Source organism: Drosophila virilis, chromosome X (assembly GCF_030788295.1).
Source record: "Drosophila virilis strain 15010-1051.87 chromosome X, Dvir_AGI_RSII-ME, whole genome shotgun sequence".
NCBI classification, from domain to species: Eukaryota; Metazoa; Arthropoda; class Insecta; order Diptera; family Drosophilidae; genus Drosophila; species Drosophila virilis.
This window is the reverse complement of record NC_091543.1, coordinates 9408095-9430722: the sequence shown is the minus strand read 5'-3', so window position 1 is coordinate 9430722 and position 22628 is coordinate 9408095. Positions and strand designations below refer to the sequence as shown.

The window sequence follows — 22628 nt, the reverse complement described above, 5'->3', positions numbered from 1 at the left end:
AAAATGCATAACATAGACTTATAGTTATATCAAATACCTATGCCTTCATTTCTTCCTTTCCTTTTTTTCTCGCGCATTTTAGTTATTTTTTTTTTTTGTTTTTAAATATTTATATAAACAAGAATCAAAGCGTAATCCGCATATTTTGCGTTTGCTTTGTTTCACACATATCCATGTGGGGATATGCTCGACTTAAGTAAATAAAAATATATTAGTTATTTTTTCGTGTTATTATTACTTTTTCAAAAATAGGGTCGCAAAAAAAATTATAAAATTAAGAAAACAGCTTTGAATATATTGATGTTGACTGATATACTTCTTTTTTTCCCCCATATGATAAATGATGTTATTCTTTGTGTGCTCTTTGCATGGTTGTTCTTTCTTTTTTTTTATCTTCTTGTTTTTACTGTTAATCTTCGGTTTTTCCTTCCTCTTTTTGAAAATTTATGAAAATATATATATATGTAAATATATATATATACATATATATGCATGTATATATATATATAGATATATATGTATTGTATATAATATACGCGCGAAAATTAATAATTAATTCAACATGTTTTCTTTATATATACTATATAACTATATGTACTATATGTATATGTTGTTGTCGCTGTTGTTGCTATCGCACATTTGCTGTGGCTGTTCTAATTATTTTTCTTCGCTGTTTTTTTTGTAGGAATTCTTGAAATTGTGTGGTGTGGTGTGGTGTGGTGTGGTGTGGTGTGTGTATGTGTGTGTGTCTTTGTGTGTGTTGCTGTAGCTGTTGGTTATTCTTATTTTAGTTGTTGTTATTGTTGTTGTTTTTGTTGGGTGTGATCGGACGGCACAGCTTAGGCAAAGCCAAAGCCCTCGGAGCACTCGTGTATGGCCTTGAGCAAACAACTGCGCAACTTATCATACGACTTGTACATGGGCAGATCCAGTTGATTAAAGCTGCAGATAAAGTATGCGGGATTTAGTTAATATACAAATTGAATGTTTTAAATTGAAGCTAAGCAATTACCAGGTATGTGCGCAAGGCAAACGATCCGTGGAACGATCATCGCGATGTATTTGGAACTTTTGTATGCCATTCATGCCCTCCAGGGAGCCGAAGCCCTGCAACGGTACCTTTGAGGTGCCAGTGACAAACTGTAGGAATTTAGCACGATCCGCCTGATCGAAGCTGCGCAACGCGCGCCAAAACCATTGAATCTGCAAAAAGCACAATATTATCATATATATTATAAATGAAAATAGTTAATCTATTAATTAGTTATATAGACACGCACCTGTGCCGATTTTGATGTGTACTTGTGGTACTCGGTGTTTGCCTTTAGATCTTCAATATCAATATCCGGCAAGCCGGATATGAGAAGCTCTAATTCCTGTTCGTTAAATATGGATATTAAATGCTTTGGAATTATATCATAGAAGCCTTCAAGGAATGCGTCCAATCTGCAATAGTTAGCATTATGAAAGCAATTAGTTACAATTATATGTTTTCTATATATATAAAATTTAATTGATTCCACTACTCACTGCTGACGTATGGAGCCGCTCATCTTAAGCTGGCAAACAAGTTGAACATATTCAAATTTATTCTCCTCGGTGACGGCAATGTCGCGCCCATTTGGCTTGAGATCACGGATTTGTGTGACGCCAAACTCTTGCACCTCGGTGGAAAAGGTTAACTCATAGCCAAGCGTCGATATATCATTTTTCATAAGATAGTCCAGGCCCTTATAGAATTCATAATCCTGCGATTCCATATCAGTATGCTTCACCTGTTTGCCCAGGATGTGTTTATAAAATGAGCGTGTAAAATAGCACTCCAGCAGCTTATTATCATGCACGGCCTTGGCTATAATAGAGAGTCGAAACAAGTTAGAATTTGTGGGACCTTCGATTTGGAACTGTTTGGCACTTACCAATGACTCGACCGACAAACTTGAAGTAGCTCAGATGATTGGGATTTGCATGACTCGATGGATTTATCATATAGGTGACGCGATCGCCCGGCGATACGCAGAACAAGGCATACATGGGATTAAAGATTTCGCGCGATATTATCACATACCATTCACGTAGCAGGCCGCCAGCATCCTGGCCTTCCTCATCTAAAAGCAATACAAAATATAAACAATTATTTTCCATAACATTGGAAATCATATTTGATTCGAGTGTGCACTCACCCTCAAATACAATGTAGAAGCGATTCTTCCATTCCTCAGGACCGAGACGATAGAGGACACGGAATGAATCCTCAAAGACGGTAATACGTCGCACACTAACAGTATGTTCCTCACGGCGTATACCTTCGTCAAGGCGCTCCAATTCGGTCTGGAAGTATTTGCGCTTGACATCAAAGTCCAGGATGCGTGTATGATCCACCAAGACGGCGAATGGGCCATCGGATAGATGTGTGGCCGACTGACGTAGAATTTGATTAAGCACTGTGCGATGCTTCTCGGCGAATTGTAGAAACTTTTGGCGATCCTGTTTAAGTTGGGCCTCGTGTGCGGTTAGCGCCACCTGCTGACCAGCAGCGCCTGTGGAACCATCCTGCAAGCGGGATTCATCTGCAAAACAAAAGGGCCAATAAAGAATTTTGTATAACAATTCAATTTCGTTCTATGCCAAACATTTCTGTACGCACCCTCAAAACTGGCTGAATTTTGTGCTTGGCTGCTGTTGCTGCTGCTATTGGTATCATCCAGTTGTGGACTAATCTCGGATGCCACTGGATGGGGCACAACGCGCAAACCAGAGCCAACAGTTGCACTACCGGCGGCACCACGTCCAGGCTTTTTCGGTGTTACCCGATGTGAGGCGTGTATGAGGAAGAAGGCCTCAACGGTCGGTTGTAGAACCAGTACAGCAAACTCATCCTTGGACTCCTCCAGGGCCACCAGGCACTCGCTCAACGTGTGCCACAGCACATCCAGGCATAGTATTTGACTAAGCGTTGGCTTAGCAGCGCTCTTTGAGCCGCCACTACCGCTACCGCCAGCGCTAGTGCTCGAGCTACTATTGACATTTGATGCGGCGTCGTTAGTATCCATGCTGCTGACACCGGAAGCAGATGCGCTGCCTCCAACCGTTGAGCCCGCATCGCCAATAATATCAATGATGTCCTCGTTGTTGTCATCATTTTGACTATTCTGCAGCTCGTACATTTCACGCACCTGCATGAAGATCTTAAGGGTGCGCAGGAAATAAGGCTGTGCCGATGAATTGGACATTAGCTTCTTCATCGAGGGCAATTGCAGTTCACAGGTGGGCTTAGCATTCTTTGGGGCCGATATGATGACCGATTCAGATGTGAACCGATCCTGCATAGTGCCCTCATGGACGGTTAAATTGGATAGCAAAGCGGCGCCACCGCTGCTGCTGCTGTTGCTGCTGTTGTTGTTATTGTTATTGTTGTTGTTGATGTTGTTGATGTTATTGCTGCTGCTGGCGCTGGCGCTGCCGCTGCTGCTGGGCTTATTGTCCGGCTGTTGCGGCTTTGGCTGCGGCTGCTGTTGGCCAAGCGTATTGTAGGCGCGAATCTCGTTGAGCAGCGTCTGTATGGCCTGACGCACCTCCTCGGCCAGGCCGAGTATGGCTGCCGTCAAGTACTGTATGAATATGGCATTCGATGCCTGCGAGCACTGTGTGAGATTCACAATCAGTTTGGTAACATTGTCCAGTCCCTCGGTGGTGCCGCACTGATGTGTCAGCACCTCGATAACTAACTGCAATTGGGAGAAGTTCTTGGCATAGATTTTGCGACGTGGCTTATTTGATTGCGATGGTGTTGATGCTGTTGGCTTTGGCACTGTTCCGCCGCCTACTGCACCCGAATGCGTTAGCTCATCATCCTCATCGTCTTCATCATCCTCCTCCTCGTCGTCATCGTCATCCTCGTCGTCTTCATCATCCTCCTCCTCCTCATCGTCGTCAAAATCATGATGACGACCTGCCGCCAACAGCTGTCGTGGCCGCTGCGTAGCTGTTCTGCTGGCATTTGCTGCCAACTCTGCACTCGCTTCGTCACGCATCTCTTCATGGAATTGACTAAGAGGCGCTAGTGGCGGCAACAGGCTATCCTCTTGCTGTTGCGTTGACATTGGCTCATCCTGTTGTTGTGGTTGTTGTTGCGGCTGTGTTGGCATTTGCTCATCCTGCTGTGGCAACGGCTGCTGCTGCTGCTGTTGTTGTGGTGGTGGTGGTTGTTGTTGTTGTGGTTGCTGCTGCTGCTGCTGTTGTTGTTGCTGTTGTTGCTGTTGTTGCTGCTGTTGCTGCTCCTCCTCTTTGGGCAAATCAACGCTCAGCGAGGCCAACAGTTTGACCAGCATATCAGTTAAATGCGGAGAACGGCAGATAACCTTGTACGGCAACATCTCGAGCAGCTGGCCAAATGGCGAATCGGTGAAGGATAAAAATTCGCTATTATTGGTCTGCCATTTCCAGGCCGGCTGTGAGGTTAATGGAAACTGTGCCACATTGGCCAAACGCAGCGGAGTCTGACGATCAATATTTAGCACCACATCCCAAAAGTTGTGCGCATTCGTTTGATAGGCAACGGTGGTGCCATCAATGCTGTTGTTGTTATTATTGTTGTTGTTGTTACTGTTCGGCTTGACGGCGCTGGCAGCTGCCTTGGCAGCAGCCGCTTTCGATGTGGATGGCGCCTCGTCCAATGGCTGCGCCTTGGGCGTCTGCAGTTGCAACTGTTGCTGCTGTTGCTGTTCATCCAAAATGCCGCGCAGCCGATTGGCCATTTGATAGCGATGATATCGTGAACGCAAATCTCCGCCAACGCCACCACCGCCACCGGCTGCACCACCACTTGCACCACCGGCGGCAGCAGCAGCAGCAGCTGCAGCGGCATTGCCAGCTGCCACCAGACTGGCTACGGCTGCCGGATCATCGAGACGGGCCGAGGCGCTCGCATTGGGCATGCCAAAGACGGCGCTGAGCATGCGTGCGCGTGCTTTTGGCTCACGATTATAGGGCAAGAAGCTGAATGGATAATGCTTGGCCAGGACGAAGAGCAAATCAAGACAATTGCGCACTATCATTTGCGCTGCCTGCGGATTGATGCTAATGCTGCGTGCGCTGCCCTCGTACATCCGATTGATTAGGAATATGTTGCTCTTATAGCCAAAGGCGGCATCGACACGCAGCTTAAGCCATTCGGGTTTGCTGCCCGAATTGGCCGCACCAAAGTTTGAATTATCCTCGTTTGTCTTCTGTATGATGCTGATCAGGGCCTTAATTATCCAGTCGCGCGTTGGCTCATGATGGCATAGATTGCGTATAACGCGATGCAAACGCACGCTGTTCACCTTTTGATCCTCAACAAACAGGAACAGCAAAAGCGTTGCCAGCGAATCCGGATCCAGCAGTATATTCTCATCCTCCATCATGAGCAGAGCGAGCGGCTTTCCAGTGCTCGGCGCAATATGATGATGATGCACAATTGTCGTGTGCTGATGATGTTGCGGCTGCGCATTGCCGCTGGCATCGTACCAAATGGCGCTATGCCAGCGCGCCTCATCCAGATTCTGCAGTGTTGACTGGAAGCGGGCTGTCAAACAAGTCGAGGAATTTTCTATTAGAAAATGGTCAACAAAAAAAACAGCAAGTGCATCGGTCGGTTGTGTCCGACTCGAAGATAACCGGTTACAATCTACGCTCCAACTGAGCTTATTTCCAAACTAAGGAACGGTTCCGATATATGTACTGACTGGGGCAGAAAGAAATACCTAAGACACGAAGATGAGGACTTGGCTATTGATGCTAATCTAGAGCACATGTGTTCTTTAGGGGTTCGGAAATGTCTCCTTCTATGCGCTACACATATCATGGTAAAATTAATAGTATCCCCCAAAAGGGTGGGAAAAGACTCACAGAGTGCATTGCTGGGTGGATGGGCATCCATGCGGGCGCCGTTGCGTGATTCCCAGTCGCGACGCAAGAACTGCGCCTCGGCAGCCAGTTCCGGTGGCAGGCTGGCTATCTGTGACTCCTCCATGTCGGTTAGTATCTGTGTTTTGCAAGCATAATTGGATTTAACAAAAGGATCATATGAGAGGGCATTATTGGGGCACATGTACTCACAGCTTGACGCAAATTTTCGGGCAGATTCTGAAAGAATGCGGCGGTATCGACAGGATCATCGGGATTGGCGCTCTGCGCCGCCTGACGTTGCTGTTCGATGCGCTGTTGCATTAGCACCTCCGACTGTATATTGGGCGGCAGTGCGGCCAGAAATTCGGGATTAACCTCGACCAGGGAATCGTGCGCTATTTGTATGGCATTCTGCTGGGCACGCTGGCGTATGCGCTGCATTCGCAAATGCTCCTGTATAACCTCCTCGCGCATCTCGCTGGGTAAGGCGGCCAGGAATGAGGGATCAACGCCCTCTGGCACCTCTAGGTCTCCCAATGCGGCGCGCACCTCGGGACTCATGTCTGTGACAACGGCACTGGCTGCTGCATTGCTAGAGCCTCCTGTTGCGCCGCCTGCTCCAGCTGCTGGTGCAGCGTCACTAGCAGTAGTAGTAGTAGCAGCAGCAGCAGCAGCAGCAGCAGCAGGAGCAGGAGCAGCAGAAGCAGATGCAGAAACAGGATCAGCAGCAGCAGCTGTAGCAGTATTTTCTATGTTATTAGCCTCCGCATCGTTGGCAGGCGATTCTTCGGCGGCACCGAAATCCAGGCCGGAACTAGAATCGGTTTCGGGTACCGGGTCATGGGGACGCACCTCTAAATCCAATTCAGGCGGCTCCATATCGGGCAAATCTGGCAATGGATCTGCCTCAACGGCCGCCACCACAGCTGCGGCCACAGCGGATAGAGTAGCGCGATTTAGCTGATGATAGGGTTCAGGTACAGTGCTCAAGATTTCCCGGGCCTCGTCGTGCTGGTCATTGGCCATAAGCTGAGCGGCCAGCTCGGATATGGATACCGCTGGCGGGGCCGGTGCAAAGAGAGTGGTTGGATCTGTAACACCAGAAAAATCTGGCACCAAGTCCTGCTCCGAGTCTGACTCCTCCGGCTGCTGCTCCTCCTCTTCCTCTTGATCATTCGATGGCAACTGTGTCTGCTGTTGCTCCTCCTGCTGTTCTGGCGGCGGCGGCGGTGGAGGATCGGTAAAATTCAGCGTGCCTGGCACCACATCCAGCGTTGGCGGCAGCGGGAAATTCATATCAGCGCTAGGCATGCGTACTGGCGAATCATGCCATTGCTCATCATTGGGGACAGTATCACCGGAATTACTGCGTCCGGCCTGTATCGATATACGTTGCAGACGGGCGGCGGGTAAATCGCGATTGGGCAGCGATTGTCGTGCATTCAACGGGCCAGCGCCGGCGGTGCGCGATGAGTTCGCGTTTGCATTGGCATTGTTGTTGCGGCGCGTCGAGTTCTGGCGTGGCTCGTTCATCTGCAAAATAGAATATTAAATCAATCAGCCAATTATTAATCAATTTAGAACAAATTATAAGAGATAGGGGCATGGGAGGGTGGGGGAGTAAACACCCCGCTTAAACTAGACTTTCTTGGCTACATCGACTTTTCATTCGATTAGCCACTGCATTTATAATACGCCAAAGGCAATCTTTGAACTCACCCCAAACTCCAGGATTTCAGCTACTTCGGCGCGTGTACGTGTACGCGATGGTCGCCCGCTGGTGGGCAGATGGGCAGAATTTGTTGGATGACGTGGCGGATGCGATGGTGGTATAGCACTGCCAGCTGCATTCGTCGGACCCTGGGCACTGGGGAACAGTTGCGGCGGCGCTTGCTGTTGCGGCTGCGAATGTTGCGATGGCCGTGGCGGCATATCGTTAATGCCCGACGCACCGCCAGCACCAGCCGACTCCTGCTCATTGGTCAAATCAATTTCAGCATAGATATTATAGAGCGCCTGATGGCGCGAGGCATTGTTGCGATGACGTGGACGTCGTGCTTCACCACCTGTTAAAGGGGCCAAAAAGAAGCACGTTTAATATTTAATCATTTTGGGAGCGTAAAGAGTAGAGAATAGGCGCATGCCCCACTTACCAGCAGCTGTATTGTTGCTGCTGCTGCTGCTGCTGGTGTTGTTGCTGGTATTGTTGCTGCTGCTGGTGGTGCCCGTCAGTGTTGGCTGAATTGTGGTGCTGGCGGTTACAATGCTGCCGCCATATGGAGTCGTTGCTGTGGTCACCGTTGCCAGAGATGCGGCATTCACGAACTGCATCGATGGAATCAGTCGAGGTATCGAACTTCGGAAATTGTTGGTTGCCGCCGATGTTGTTGTTGTTGTTGTTGTTGCCGTTGTTGTTGCTGTTGCCGTGCCCGGCGGTGGTGGTGGCGGCGCTATCGCGCCTAAGCTGCTGCCGCTATTGTTGCTGCTGTTGGTTGTGGTTGTCGAAGCGGAATTCGATAGCCAACTATTGACATTGTTCACGCCCGTTGTGACACTGGTACTTCCACTTCCACTTGCACTGGCATTCGCGTTCGCATTTGGATTCGCAGCTGTCGCAGCAGCGCCTGGCTCAGTCGGCGCCGCGGCTGCGGCAGTGGTGGCAGCACCAGCACCGGCACCGGCACCGGCACCGGCACCAGCACTTGTTCCAGCTGCAGCTGCTGCTGCTGAAGCGGCAGCTCCAGCACCAGAATTGGAGGCGCCAGCTATGGCAGCAGCAGTAGCTGCTGCTGACGCCTGACGATTGGCCTCCTCCTGTTTGCGCTGCTGATGAGCCAATTTCAGTTCTTTGATCAAATGCGGCAGCAGGAAATGTGCCGCATAGAGGCATGCATCGGTTTGACTTTCCATGTCCAGGGCTTTGGCTTCCTCCAGCCACCAATGGAGCGCTGGCAAAGGGCAACAAGCATACAGAAACAAAGAGAGATTTAAATTTAATAGATGTTTACATTGACTAAAACCTAGATAAATATGAAAACTAGTTATAATTCTCAAGTGGTTCAAGTACGTTTCGCCTAGTGAATCAAGAGTTAACCACAAAGCTAACAACCAATTTGAGGTAAACTTCAATTTGATTTTGCTATCAAACATTGATCGATGATGTCATCATTGTACTCACCGTCCTGGGTAAACATCTCCATTTGCGTCTCCTCGGTCGGATTCTGATGGGTTGGCATGCACACACAGTACTGCTGATCCAGATAGAGGAGTCGCCGGCGCACACCATTGTTGCACAGCGAGGAATTATTATTGGGATGACTGGCGGCTGTGGTGGAGGCACCGCCAGCGCTGGCAGCGCCACTATTGCCAGTGCCGATGGCAGCAGCTGGTGGCTGTTCGTCGAGCAGATTGCTCATATTCTGATTATTGGTAGCTCCACCGCCGGCATTGCGTTCCATTTGAACCATGGCGGGCGGCAGAAATGCATTCACATTGACGTCAGCCGCATTGGCATCGGCTCCGCTTCTGCCAATGAAATTGAAGTCTGGTGCCATCCATGAATCGGAAGAGGAACGCAATGCGGCTGCCACAGAATTGGCAGCCGAATTGTTGCGTCCACCACCGGCGGCAGCTGCAGCTGACGAGGACGAGGCACTGCCATTGACATCAATATCCAGCGGTAGGGCAATCGAGCTATTCATGCGCACCCGGAAATTGGACGGCGGCTGGGGCATCAAATGTCCATGACTGCCATGACCGCCGCTGTCACCGCCCAGACGCTCATACAAATAGGCATTGGCATCGCGGCCCGAGTCATCCATGCGATTGTCGTTATTGCCGGCACCGCTGCCGCCGTTGGGCTCAATGGCGGCACTGCGACGTGGTCGATTATTGGAATTGGCGGCTGCCGAGGTGCTTGTGCTGTTGCCGGTGCCATTCACTTGGGCGAGCACTTCGTCGATTAGAGCAGCATCGTCAGCGTTGCGAGCACGTGTATCCTCATCATCCTCGTCGTCGTCATCGTCATCCTCATCTTCATCCTCATCATCATCCTCGGCATCGACATCGGCATCGTTGGATGCCGTTTCTGAGGACTCTGGCTCATAGATATGATCAAATACTTCAATAAATTGACGCGGACGCTCTTCATCCACATCGGTTTCGCTATGCTCGTCCACATCCTCGTCGGCGGCCTCATCATCATCATCATCGTCCTCCTCCTCAGCGTTGCGTTCATCATTCTCCGTAGATGCCTCCGAATCTGAATCACTTGTGCTCACATCACCCAACAGGGAGGCATTCATATCGCGTGCAGTGCGTGGACCACGTCCAACACCACTACCGCCGCCGCCGCCGCCTCCGCCGCCACCACCGCCACCGCCACCACTGCTGCCACCGTTGCCATTACCGCCACCGGTATCTGATGATGTGGAGGCACCATCGCTGCCGCCACCGCCACCACTGCCGCCGCCGTTGCCGCTCAAACCATTGTCATTGACGGCACTTGCGGTGGCATTGCCAGCCGAATTGTTGCTGCTGCTGTTGTTGCCGCCGCCGCCGCCGCCGCCCACATCGATATCCGAGTTGTTGCGCAAACGTGGATCACCAATGTTACCAACGGCCGTGCTGGATGGGGAGCTGCCAATGACGCCGCCAAGGGCTTGTCCCGTACCACTGGCATTACTGCCATTCTGCTGAGCTGTGGCAGGACCGATAGCACCATTGGCATTGCCATTTCCGGCACTGTTTTGGCCGCGCGAGGCCAAAAATAGACCCTCGCATTGCAGGAAATCATCCCAGAGCTGATCGAAATTAAGCACCGGACGCACAGCGCTGCCTGGTGCAGCGGGTGGTGCCGGTTCAGCGGCCTCGGTGCCATTGCTGCGCTCATCGACCACATCGATGGCGGCTGCATTGTGATTACCAATGATGCCCGGTCCGCTGTTGCCAGCGCCCGAGCCAGACGAAGCCTGCGGTGCTGAATCCTCTGAGTCCACAGCCATCTCATCCGAATTGAATATAAACTCAAATGCATGACGACGATCCGACAGCACATTGCGTATAATATCCCGCAGCACATGCTCGCCACCGCCCATGGCATTCGAGCGATCCACCGCGGCGCTGACAGCGGTGCGTGCAGCCAGACGGGGATACAGGCGACGATTTATAATGGCGCTAACCGTATTGCCACCGCTCAGGCCGTTGGCATTGCTGTTGCCATTGTTGGCACCGTTGGCGGCCGAACTGGCACCGCCAAAGAGTATGCGCTTCGAGCCGAGCGTTGTTGTGGCCACATTGAAGCGCAATAGAATCTCCATGGGACGCAGTATGGCGCCGAGGGTGCTCAGTGTGTTATGATTGGACAAATCCTTATATTGGGCCACCTTTGTCAGATAGGTCATGACACCCTGACGCAACAGCACACGGTACATGGTATTCCGATGCATATGTACCTTATCGTACAGCATGGGCGATTCAATCAGATTGGGGAACAGGCTCATTAACACCTGAAGACGTGTATGCTTTTCCGCCGAGTCCGGTTGTGCCAGTGCACGTGCCACGGCCGCATGCAGCTCCTCGGCCACCTGTTGCTGAACGCCCGTCTGCTGATAGCAATCGGATAGCGAACAAAGCAGCACACGCGCCATGGTGCTCACCTCGGGCACATGTTGACGCTGGGTTAGCGGCAGGAAGCGATCCAATAGTACAGCCAAAAATGTTTGCGGCCCGCTGCCAATCAGCGGACTATCCGCTGGCGCATAAACATGCGAGAGCAGCACGCGCGGCACCAGCGATTGATACGCGCGCGTCGTGTCCGCCAATAGCTTCAGCAATGTGGCACGCGACAATGTCGGCTTGTTGTGGCTATGTGCACTGGTCGGTATATGCCAGGTGCAGCAGCAAGGCTCATATTTATCCGCCGATCCGCCGGCTGCCGAAGAACCAGCACCAGTCGATGGTGTCGCTGAGCCGCCCGTTTTCTTCAATGTAGCCGATGTTTCCTGCAACAAAGATGGGCAAATCAAGGTACATTACACAACTGAAGAGGGGCATTCAGATTGGGAATATGTGAAATAGTGAGACTAGCGCACAGTCAATACATAAGCTGCATCCAAAACAAAGTTAACAATTGAATAGCTAAAAGGATAAGCTTGGCAGGTTGAAATAATTGAATTGAAATGGACTCACCTCATCATCGGGATTACCAATAGAGCCTGCAGCGCCTGGCGGCTGATCTGGCAGCAGCAGCTCGGCTGCATTTTGCTGTTGTTGATCTGGCGCGGTGCCGCCATAATGGCAACAGGGCTGCACTAGTGCCAGGAGCAGCTCCTTTAGCACAGAAATGGATGACTGCACCATCGGATCATCGATGATGTCATCTTTGGTCGGTGATGGGTCTTTCTGTGTGGACGATGATGCAGACGCTCCAGCGGCTGCGTTTGCGGCTGCTGCGTTCGGTTGTTGTCCAAACTTGGATTTGACCATGACGCGTCCATCATCAATCAAATTGCTGGTGCTATTCGCATTGATCATATACTCGCCCTTGAGCATCTCCTTGGCGGCGGCCACAAAAATCTTTGGATCACGGGACACCGCCGTCGAGACCTGGGTCAGAACATAGATGAGATCACGATGACCCACCGGCACAATGCCAGCGGCGCGCATGCCCAGCACACGTTCCATTGCCTCCTGCAGCACCGGTGGCGCCTCCAGCACATGACGCAATATAATAATGGCATAGGTGGGGAAGCCCATGAAGCTGCACGACTGCTGCAAATGGAGCAGCATGCGCACACCGCCACAGCGTATGAACACCTGGGCGTTCTCAAAATTGCGCGTGAGTCGTGCACATAGCCGCAGCAGCGACAATTTTGTCTCGTGATGCAGCAGCTGGGTGGGCTGCAATAGGGCCACAATACTGCCAATAATGTAGCCACAATCGAATTTACTGAGGCCCACATTCTCCTCGTTCAGCACTATTTTCTGGGTGCGCTTGGGTATTGCGGATGTGCCCGCCGTGCTGGTGGTATGGCTAGCGCTGCTGCTGCTGTTGTTGTTGTTGTTGTTGTTGTTAGTGCCAGAGTTGGATGACGCTGCAGCTGCGGCTGCCTTTGCTTTGGCTGCAGCGGCGGCGCTCTTCTGACGCGACTTGCTGCGTGTGGTCATGGCGGGCGGTGGTGAATAATTGCCACCCAGCTCATCATTGGCTGCAGCAGCGGCGCCGGCCGACTCCTGGCCCTGTGCCGTCGCAGCCGCCGACGACGACGACGACGATGACTCCTGCGCTTGCGGCGGCGGCGGCGGTGGTGGTGGTGGTGGTGGTGGTGGTGCTGCTGCTGTGGCGGGTTCATTGAAATTGATAAGCTGACGCAACGGCACCAGCTCATCAGATTGTATGGTACCATTGCCATCGGGCGCTGTGCGCACCACACGATTCAATATGTTATCAATTTTTTGGGGTGCTATCGGATTTTGCAATTGACTGATAGCCTCGCATATTTTCAGTGCCGGATAAACGGGACGATGACTGCCCGAGGCATCGCTCACCTGGGTCATGCAATTGAAGCTAACCGTGCAGCGCTGTCGTCCAATGTTGATGTGTAGCCAACGCTCGCCGGCGGCATAGGCGCTGCGTATTAGCTCATTGTTAGCCTCCGAATAGGCATTCCATTTGCCTGTGGATGCATCATACCAACGCCACAGATCACTGCTAACCGCACGCATATTTGCCTTGCGCTGCAATATATGACTGATGCTATCGATGGCATCGATGAGATCGACCAGATTTTGCACCCAACGCGGCACTGTTGCACGTGCCTGATTATCCACAATTTGCGACTGCTCCAACATCCATTGGCTCATGCAGTCGAGCAACTTAACAAGCGACACCATCGCATCCTGTGCGGTTATGGCCTCGACCAATGGACGATGCATATCACTGTAGTTCTCCTCCAGCAACAATGTAGATGTTTTCAATCGCACAAATAAACGTGTGGCCGTCATGCCTGTCAGGCATTCCTCCAGACGACCTGGTTTCGGCGCTGCCTTACTGTTATTGCCATTGCCCGGCTGGTTGGCTGCGGATTGGGCACCTGCAGCTCCGCTGCTGGCTGCTCCCGATGCCGGCTCAAATAGCTGCAGCGTAAAGTCCACCCACTGTATAATGTTGCGCACAAAATTGGTGACAAACACCTGACGATTCAGCTGATTGAGGCGTCTGTAGAGGACCGCTATAAGATCGGCGGCACTGTTGACTGTATCCGGTATGGCCTCCATGAATTCAAAGGCACGCGACACGGCCTCATCGCAGAACCGATCAAATATGAATGGCGGCATCAATTTCAATTGCCTGTAATCATATCCGCTTGTTGTTGCCGGTTTGACAACCAGAGCGGGTGCGGTTGCGGCAGCTCCAGCTCCAGCAGCAGCAGCAGCAGCAGTAGCAGCAGCAGCATCACCGGCAGCATCTGTTGTCAAACTGGATGTAGAAGCATTGGCGGCACCACCGCTGCCCGGCAACTCCATATCAATGTCCGTATCACCAGCAACAGCTGCATTCGATGCAGAGCTGCCCTGTGATAGGCTTTGTGTTGAGCCAGTGCCAGTGCCGGTGCCGGGCCCAGTCTGTCCCTGTCCCGAATGGGATAGAGCGCTTGCCTCCGGATTGTTAAGCAGATAATCGGTGGCCTCCTCGAGTGAGGCATTACTGCGCAGCGCTTCGATAATGTGATAATGACGGAAGCCCATATCGGTCAGAGTCTTGATGTGATCCGCATTGAGGCCATCGTCGGTGCTGCGTATATAAAGATTCTCAAATTTGATTTCCTTCATGCGCGTATGATAGCGATCGAGCAGCATTTGATGTGACTTGATTAGATGTTTGAGTATCAGCAGGATTGTCTCAAACATGCTGGCGCCATAATTTGGTATGGGTCGACGGCACCAGATGCGACGCAGCGCCTGCATGGCCAGCTGATGGATATGGATGAGATAGAATATTGGCTCAAATGGCACACTATCCGGCATATAATTGAGACGTGGACTCATTGTGTATGGTGAGTCGAGCATGGCTCGTGGATTCACCATTTTTTCGAGCAACTGCAGCCAGGCATCCAGAAATTCACCCGTTCCTTCCGGACAATCTCGTTTATCATCCTCGTGCGATTGCATTAGATCATCTAGCGGTGCCCATTGATCAAATACAAATTTCTGCGAAACATTATCCAATGACAAGGCCCAATAGAACATCTCGAAAAATGCCTTCAGGCCATTCTCAGCGCAAAACTGTGAGATCATCAAATGGAAGGCGCTGCGTTTATCATCGAACAGCATCGGTCCGGTAAACCCAACCGAGCAGATGAGAAAGGTTAATTTCAATTTGGGCACCGGTTTTGGTAAAATGCTCTCATGACTGAATCCATTCACCAGTATCGAGCTGAGTATGCGGGCAATTTCGCGCGCCTCGGGCGTAGGAACTTTATTAATGTTGCTAATGAGGTCATTGATGCGACGCTGGCGCGTCTGTGGCGAGCCCACCGATAGCTTGACCAGTGTGCCCAGCAATTCAGCTAGGGCGCGTCCCAGACGCGAACTTGCCGCCAATAGCGATTTGATATAGCGAAATTGCTCTTCGGGTGTATATTTGGTACGAAATTCAGCAGCGCGTTCCAATTTACGCGACAATTCGGCTTCAGTCATGGGATCCGCTGTGCCGGCTGCGGCAGACATTTGTGCAGCGATTTCATCCCAAATGAGATCCGGATGCTGTGTGGGCTCATCCGAGCATAAATTCAATAATATTGTGCTCTCCCATACCAGCGATATATACAGCTGGACAAGCTGTTGCAGCAGCTGTACGCCCGTCTCACGATTGGCGCCCCAACGTTTGAGCAGCACTGTTCGCATCTCGGTGGATGCATTGCGACATAGATGCACCAACATCACCACATAGCCATGCACAAAGCTCATGTTGTGCAAAATTGGTGTATATTCGGCATTGGCGAAACCATCCTCCAAACGCTGACAACAGACAAGCTCGGCGAGCAGCACACTGCCGCCGGGAAATGTGAAATGCTTGATTAATGGCTTCAATTGTGCCACGATGTCAGCCAGCTGCTTAAGCGCCACATCCAGCACCTTGGTCTCCTGTGCCTGACTCAGTATGGCCTTGCAGACATTGGCCACAGCCTGCGATGTTGTTGATACAGGCGAGTCTACCGGCAAATTGGGCAGCGATAGCAGCTGCAATATGGGCGTTAAGCCATCCTTTTGTACAAATTCACGGCAATGATCACCATTTGGACTGTTGCTGAAGATTGCCTCAATGAATTTCATCACATTAAGTATATAATCAATAAGGGGTATGGCCTCGCGTTCAGGCTGTTGCTGTTGTTGTGGTTGCTGCTGCTGCTGCTGCTGTTGCGGCTGCAACTGTTGTTGCTGCTGCTGTTGTTGTTGTTGTTGTTGTTGTTGCTGCTGCGGCTGCTGTGGGCGATTAGCTGCAACAGGATGCTGTTGTTGCTGCTGCTGCTGTGCTGCACGCGACTGTTGCTGTTGTTGTTGTTGCTGCTGCTGTGATGCGGAGCTCATCTCATCGTCATCATCATCATCATCGCCGCTGCTATCGTTATTATCTGCAGCACTCTGTAGCACAGGTCCAGCTGCCACCATTACCATAGCGGATGGCGAGGGCGTTGAAGGTGCCGCGCTATGTGTGGCATTTGCTACGCTGCTCTCCTTATTGGCACGCCAGCATATAAAACTGGGATCCGAGCCAAGTCGCACCAATTCATTAAGCAGCCGCACAATTGCTTCGGTGGCATCGGCACGCAAATATGGATGATGCTTGATAAGATCATCCATGGCATTGCCCAAATTGGTAGCCGTATCACCCAATGGATCTGAGCTGCGGCGTCGGCGCATAGCCACCAGATAGTCCGGTGATAGCAGAACCTTCAATACCTTATCAAATGGATCATACGACAAGAACTCAAAGAGTCCCCGCTCGTTAAGGCACAGCGCCGAGAAGACATTTGGCAAGGAGCCAAGCACCTCGCGTGTTGCGGGCACATCCTTCTGCAGCAGCGCCTTAAGCATCACACTGGTTATGCCCAAATCCTGTAGCGATGACAATAGCGATGGCTCATTGAATACATAAACGGTGACCACATCGGTGGCCAACAAAAACAATGATGGCCCATAATACTCGGCATTGGCGATAATGTGACGCAGCGATTGTGTCAAACTGGTCTCCATAATGTTGCGCATATTACTAAAATGTGCATGATCCTGTATGCTCTTCTTTAAGAAGTTCAACATTGATTTTAGCAGCGCCGCCCGCTGGGTCACACATGATGGTTTCTTTGGCTGCAAACTGCTGGGCAGCTGTGAGGACAGCTCCGCTTTGCGCTCGGCGAGCGGACGCGCATAATAGCTATTCGCTGGATACTGTACGGGTCTGTCGCGTGCAGCTGCATCGCCGCCGCTGCTACTGCTGGCTGCTGCGGCCAGGCTGCTCAACGCATGTATACCCGAACCGCGTGATCCAATGTCCATCCAACCGGCTGGTGTGCCAGCACCAGCACCTCGCGGCTGATCACCGCCACTGTGTTCCATATAGACGCGATACGCACGCTGAGCATGATCGCTGGCACTACCGCTGCCATCGCTGCTCGAATTATCGCGACGCGGCGACGCGCTGCCGCTGGCTACCGATGCATTCTCCGTGGCAGCATCTGTAATTTATCGAACAAGCTTAGCATAACAGTTAATTATGAATTTCATCCACTTACCATCATCATCTGCCTGCTCCAACGAGCTGTCCAATTTATCTGTAAGGCTGTGCTCGTCGCGCAGCGTTGACTCTTTCAGTGTGATACCAATTTCGGCCAGGGCACGACAACAACTTTTGATCTCCTTCTCGAGACGATCGATAAATACATTGAGCCCATTATTCTGATGGAAACGTGCGATGTCTATGTTGGTGATTAGATCAATAACGCGTACGGCGCGTGTCACAAATGTTATGTGCTCCAGATCGACGCCGGGCCAACTTATGACGCGCAACAGTGACTGCATCATGCCGCTCTTGACAAGCGCCGAACCGCCCAGCTCGTAACTGGCCAGATGGTACAGCAGCGAGAATAGCGAGGTGGCCAATATTAATGGATAACGCTCCGTTAGGCCATGTGTGGTTAAATTATCGATGCAATCGCGCACCAGCAGCGGCAACGTACCGCCCTGTCGTTCAGCGCCCGTATAGTGCACAATTTTCATCAAACGGGATCCAGCTCTGCTGCACCAAACGGTTGAAAGGTCAAATGAGAAGGTGAGGGAATGGAAAAAAAAAGAGTTAAGAAAACAAGCAACAATAAAGCTAATTACATAAACTTAATTCGAATGCAACCAATCGGCATATTTCTATCAATCCATAGAATTTCAAAAATTCGTTAGACGCATTCGAGATTTAACCCACATGTCCCGTCTTTCTCACCTTGGCACACTGGGATTGCGATCAAAGTGTAGCATTGATGTGAGTGTGCGCAGCACTGCGGCGCGTATTTCCACCAAATGCACATCCTCCTTATCGATCAGTTCGCATAGCTCCTCGCCGAAGCCAGGATATAGCACTTTGTCTGTATTATCCTGCAGCGCATTTGAATATATCAATATGGACACTGCCTGCAGACGTGCCTGCACAAATTGCAAACGCAACTTATAATTGTTGAAGCCAGAGATAAGGCGCACACGATGTGCAATGCGCATCTGTAAGATTAACAAATGTACACATCGAATAATCATTAATTAATCATTGTGCTCAACAGTCGATAGAATTGATGCTAACCTTAATGGCCTCACTGGGCTTTGAGATCTGTCCGGCTATAGTTTTTATAACCTCGGGTGCTGCCGCTGTTTGGCAGAGATCCATCATGTCAGGTATTTCAAGCTGTGCGGCATGTCCATGCTCATCGACATAATCGATGCACAGCTGATAAAGGAACTCCAGCTTTGGCTCACCAATGCAGCAGTCCTTAAGCGATAGTCCGTAATTTGGATCGCCCCAACGCTGCAAATTAGAGCGGAAGGTCACATCACACATCATTTTACATATCAATGAATTATTGATACTCACCTCAGCGATATTGAAAAGTTTGACAATAAGCAACTCCTTTTTCTCAAACGGCAAACGTGGAATGAAGTTGCTGCGTTTCGAGAACATATAAAGCAGATTAAGCACGGCCAGCACAATGTCCATGTTCTGTGATGATAAAAGTTGCGTCAAATGCTCAATTGAATTGTACAAATGGCGCGAGAACGAATGCTCAATCAGCAGAGTTGTGAAATTGAGTACGTGCAGCAGCAGGGTAACATCCTGTTAAAGAAAAATTGGAAAAATTAAAATTGCTGTATGCATCACTCTAATATTTGGACATATATCAATATTTAAAGATATTTAACAAATTCCTATGTTTATTTAAACAATTTACAAGCACACACTCACCGATTCTATAAATGTTGTATCGCACTGCAGTACAAACTCATTGCCATTGACATGGCGGGCCGCCTCCTCGAGTATTTTGTCAAAGCGATCCAATATTTCAATCCAATGATATAGTTCACATTTACCATAAATCCAAACGTGCACAGTGTCCAAAAATTCAAGCAGCTCGGCACGCGTGCGTCGTTTGGTCAATTCATCAATTAATTCGCGACATTCTGAAGTTAGCTCCGAAGAGCCTTTCTTCAGTTTAACGGTGTCCACCTTCATGGCTGACGCCTGCTGCTGCGTTAGCTGCCGACGCCGCCGTGCGTATGTGGTTGGTTCAATCAAGTTGGTGCGTTTTGTGTCTTCTCAATCTTATTAATTCGTATTATAATGCGTTCAAATTCAGTTTATCGTTTCGTATTTTTCTTGCTTGTAATAGCTTTGCATCGAGTTGTTCAAATTTTATACGTCAAAGTCTTCAATAAACTGCAATCGAGAAATGTCATCCGCGTATAATTAAAAAAAAAATAAAAAATTACAAAAAACAATTCATTACTTAGCCGTAATACTAGATCGATCTGGCAAAAAAAATAATAACTAAATACAATTCACAATAATTCCCAACTGGTGTACGTAAACACTGAAATAATATGCGATTTTTACAGGCTCTCTCACACAACAGCAGCCGCCAGGCAAAATGAAATTAACGCGAAAACTAACTGCACTCGCCGTCAGTTGTCAGTTGTCAGCTGTGGCCGACGCCGACGACGACGCGAAGAACAACGTCGACGTCGACGTCGTCGCCGCCGATTGTCTCAATTTCGCTGGCGAGTTGCAACAATAACACAAACAGCATGCAATTGGAGGCGAATTCCAACTAGCAACGATAATGGCAAGGAATTAAAAAAAAAATAAAATAAACAAAATAAAATTATTTAAAAAATATATATATATGTATGAAAATAACAAATAGCGCCCGCGCGCGCACTGTTTGTGCGAGAGTAAAAACAATTAGAGGGTATTGCTATTGCCTGCTTGCCTCAGCTCCGAACCTTGAATAATGCGAAGCTGCTGATTTTAATAAGCAGAAATTTATAACATAAGAGAAAATGACTTGCCTAACCTGCCGCTGCAGACGAAATGTTATCGATAATCGTCAGCTGTTCACTATTCAAACTGACATCAATCAAAGGGAACACAAAGTCTGGCCCCACTTGCTGTGTGTTTGTGTGTGTTCGTGTGACCAAATTTAATTATGTTTTTTTTTTTTTTGATTTAGAACTTTTAAAGGAAGCACAACAACGTTTGGTTATTGGTTGCCATTAAAGGCGGCTTTCTAAGAAATAAACAAATAGTTTTATATGCCTTTCTCAGCTTAGTAAACTGCAGGAATGCCCCTATTATGTGCTTTAAAAAAATGCAAACAAACAGACGCAAATAAGGAGCAGTTTAGGATAGGCATTACTCTGTAAGCCACAACTTGTTTATAACTTCTATTAATTTCTTCCTATTGCGGTGCACACTTAAGAATAAACAACGAGTCTTAGGTGTCGTCGTCGTTGGTTGTCGTTGTCGACGTCGCCGCGGTCGCGGCCGCTGCAGCTGCAACCACAACAGAAAAACGAATTCGCCGAAAAAGACCAGCAACAAATGCATATGTGTTTGCCCGTATATATATATGTGTGTGTGTGTGAGTGTTTTGTTGCGTGTGTTTTGTGTCCGTGTATTTCACGAAAGCTATTGCATATAAAGAAATCTATGGGCAACAATATTTGGTTGTTGCATTTTAAGCAATGGCAACAAATGCCTTTCTGGTCGGACATATCCACACACATACAACGATGTATGCATGTTTGCACGTACATATGCACATAAATACACATACATATACATTATGAGCGAGCACTTCACAGCATTTTGCAATAGCAGCAGCATAGCATATTTTACCTGCTTATTCTTTATTTTTTATACCGTTTAATGGTCCTTTGCGTATTTTTTCTCCCGAAACAATCACACGCACACTCTCGCACACACGACGGCAAATTTTGTAGCACGAAGTGCAAAAAAAAATAAGAAAAAGAAAAACCGAAAGTGCCGAAGAAATATCAAAATAATCGTGTAGTCGCAAAAAAAAAAATGTAACAAAAAGAAAAAAAAAAAAAAAGAAGAGATTGCCACAGGCTACACAATGCAGCATGCATGTGTGTGCGTAGATGCATTTATATAAAAAATTAATGATCGATACTTACATTTACATTAAACCGCAGCATATTGCTGCTATTATTGTTATCTTATTTTCGATCTAAAAACGTTCTTATTTGGTTTGACAATTGTAATTTCAGTTTGTAAAATTCCCTCAGCACGCACTTACACACTTATACTTTAGAAACAACACTGTCGTCTTGGGCAGCTCGTGAACAAATTGGTTCGATTGTGTGAACCACTTGAATGCGAGCGAGCTTAGTTTGTTCACCAAGCGCAGGTGTTCATTTGAATGAGTATGATAAATGGCAAATTCTTTTGATTTATTTTGCTTACCCTTTAAAATATTAACTTTTCTCCAAAAACAAAACAATTGCTAGTTGCTGGATTTATGCGCAATTTCTATTCTCGTTACATATCAGGATGGCATAGAGCTGACTGGTTAATTTGAGCCGGCACCTAAAGCTTATGTAAATTGATATATATATATATATATAGTTATTATAATTTGGGTATGTGTAAAAATAAAACTAAATTGACACATAATTATTAGCCAAAAAACTTACAACATTTTTATATAATTATTTAAATGTGGCCCACTTGGTTCCGTTCTTCTGAATTCGCTCATTCACCAAACGGATTTGATATGCAACACTGTTTTTTAGCGAACTGAGGGCTGCACAATAGGTTAGAACTGCTTGAATACTTATCGATGTACGGACACGATAAAATAACATAATCCTTTACTACGAGCGCAAATTTGAGTCAGCCGAAATTATTTGAGTTACAGTCAACAAAATCAGGGCCTACTTTGAAACAATTTCAAACAATTAGCCATTTTGCATTAATATCCATAAGTAGAAAAGGACTTCATTCGATCTAGGATTTCACGATTATTGCACAACAGCCTATCGAAGATCCAAATTCTGATTTTATCTTAAGTTGCAGGTTTTATTATTTAATAATTTAATAACTTAATTACAATATTTGGCTCATAGTTTTAATAAGAACATGTACAAACGTAAATACTATGTAAATATATATATTCAAT

The 22628-nt window shown here is 48.6% G+C and overlaps 1 protein-coding gene across 1 annotated transcript; it reads right to left on the bottom strand.

Moving 5' to 3' along the window:
- Positions 1-43: 43 nt before the first annotated feature.
- HUWE1 (HECT, UBA and WWE domain containing E3 ubiquitin protein ligase 1) lies at positions 44-21778 on the bottom strand. Its single transcript, XM_032440704.2, is given in 21 exon segments — positions 44-942; positions 1013-1203; positions 1281-1446; positions 1531-1852; positions 1920-2108; positions 2184-2570; positions 2648-5566; positions 5890-6025; positions 6100-7422; positions 7609-7955; positions 8043-8837; positions 9068-11891; positions 12079-16270; positions 16272-16365; positions 16431-17624; positions 17682-18181; positions 18383-18654; positions 18734-18955; positions 19022-19261; positions 19391-19861; positions 21625-21778. Coding segments are annotated over 20 exon segments (16683 nt in total). The 5' UTR covers positions 19658-19861; positions 21625-21778; the 3' UTR covers positions 44-839.
- Between the last annotated feature and the right edge of the window lie 850 nt (positions 21779-22628).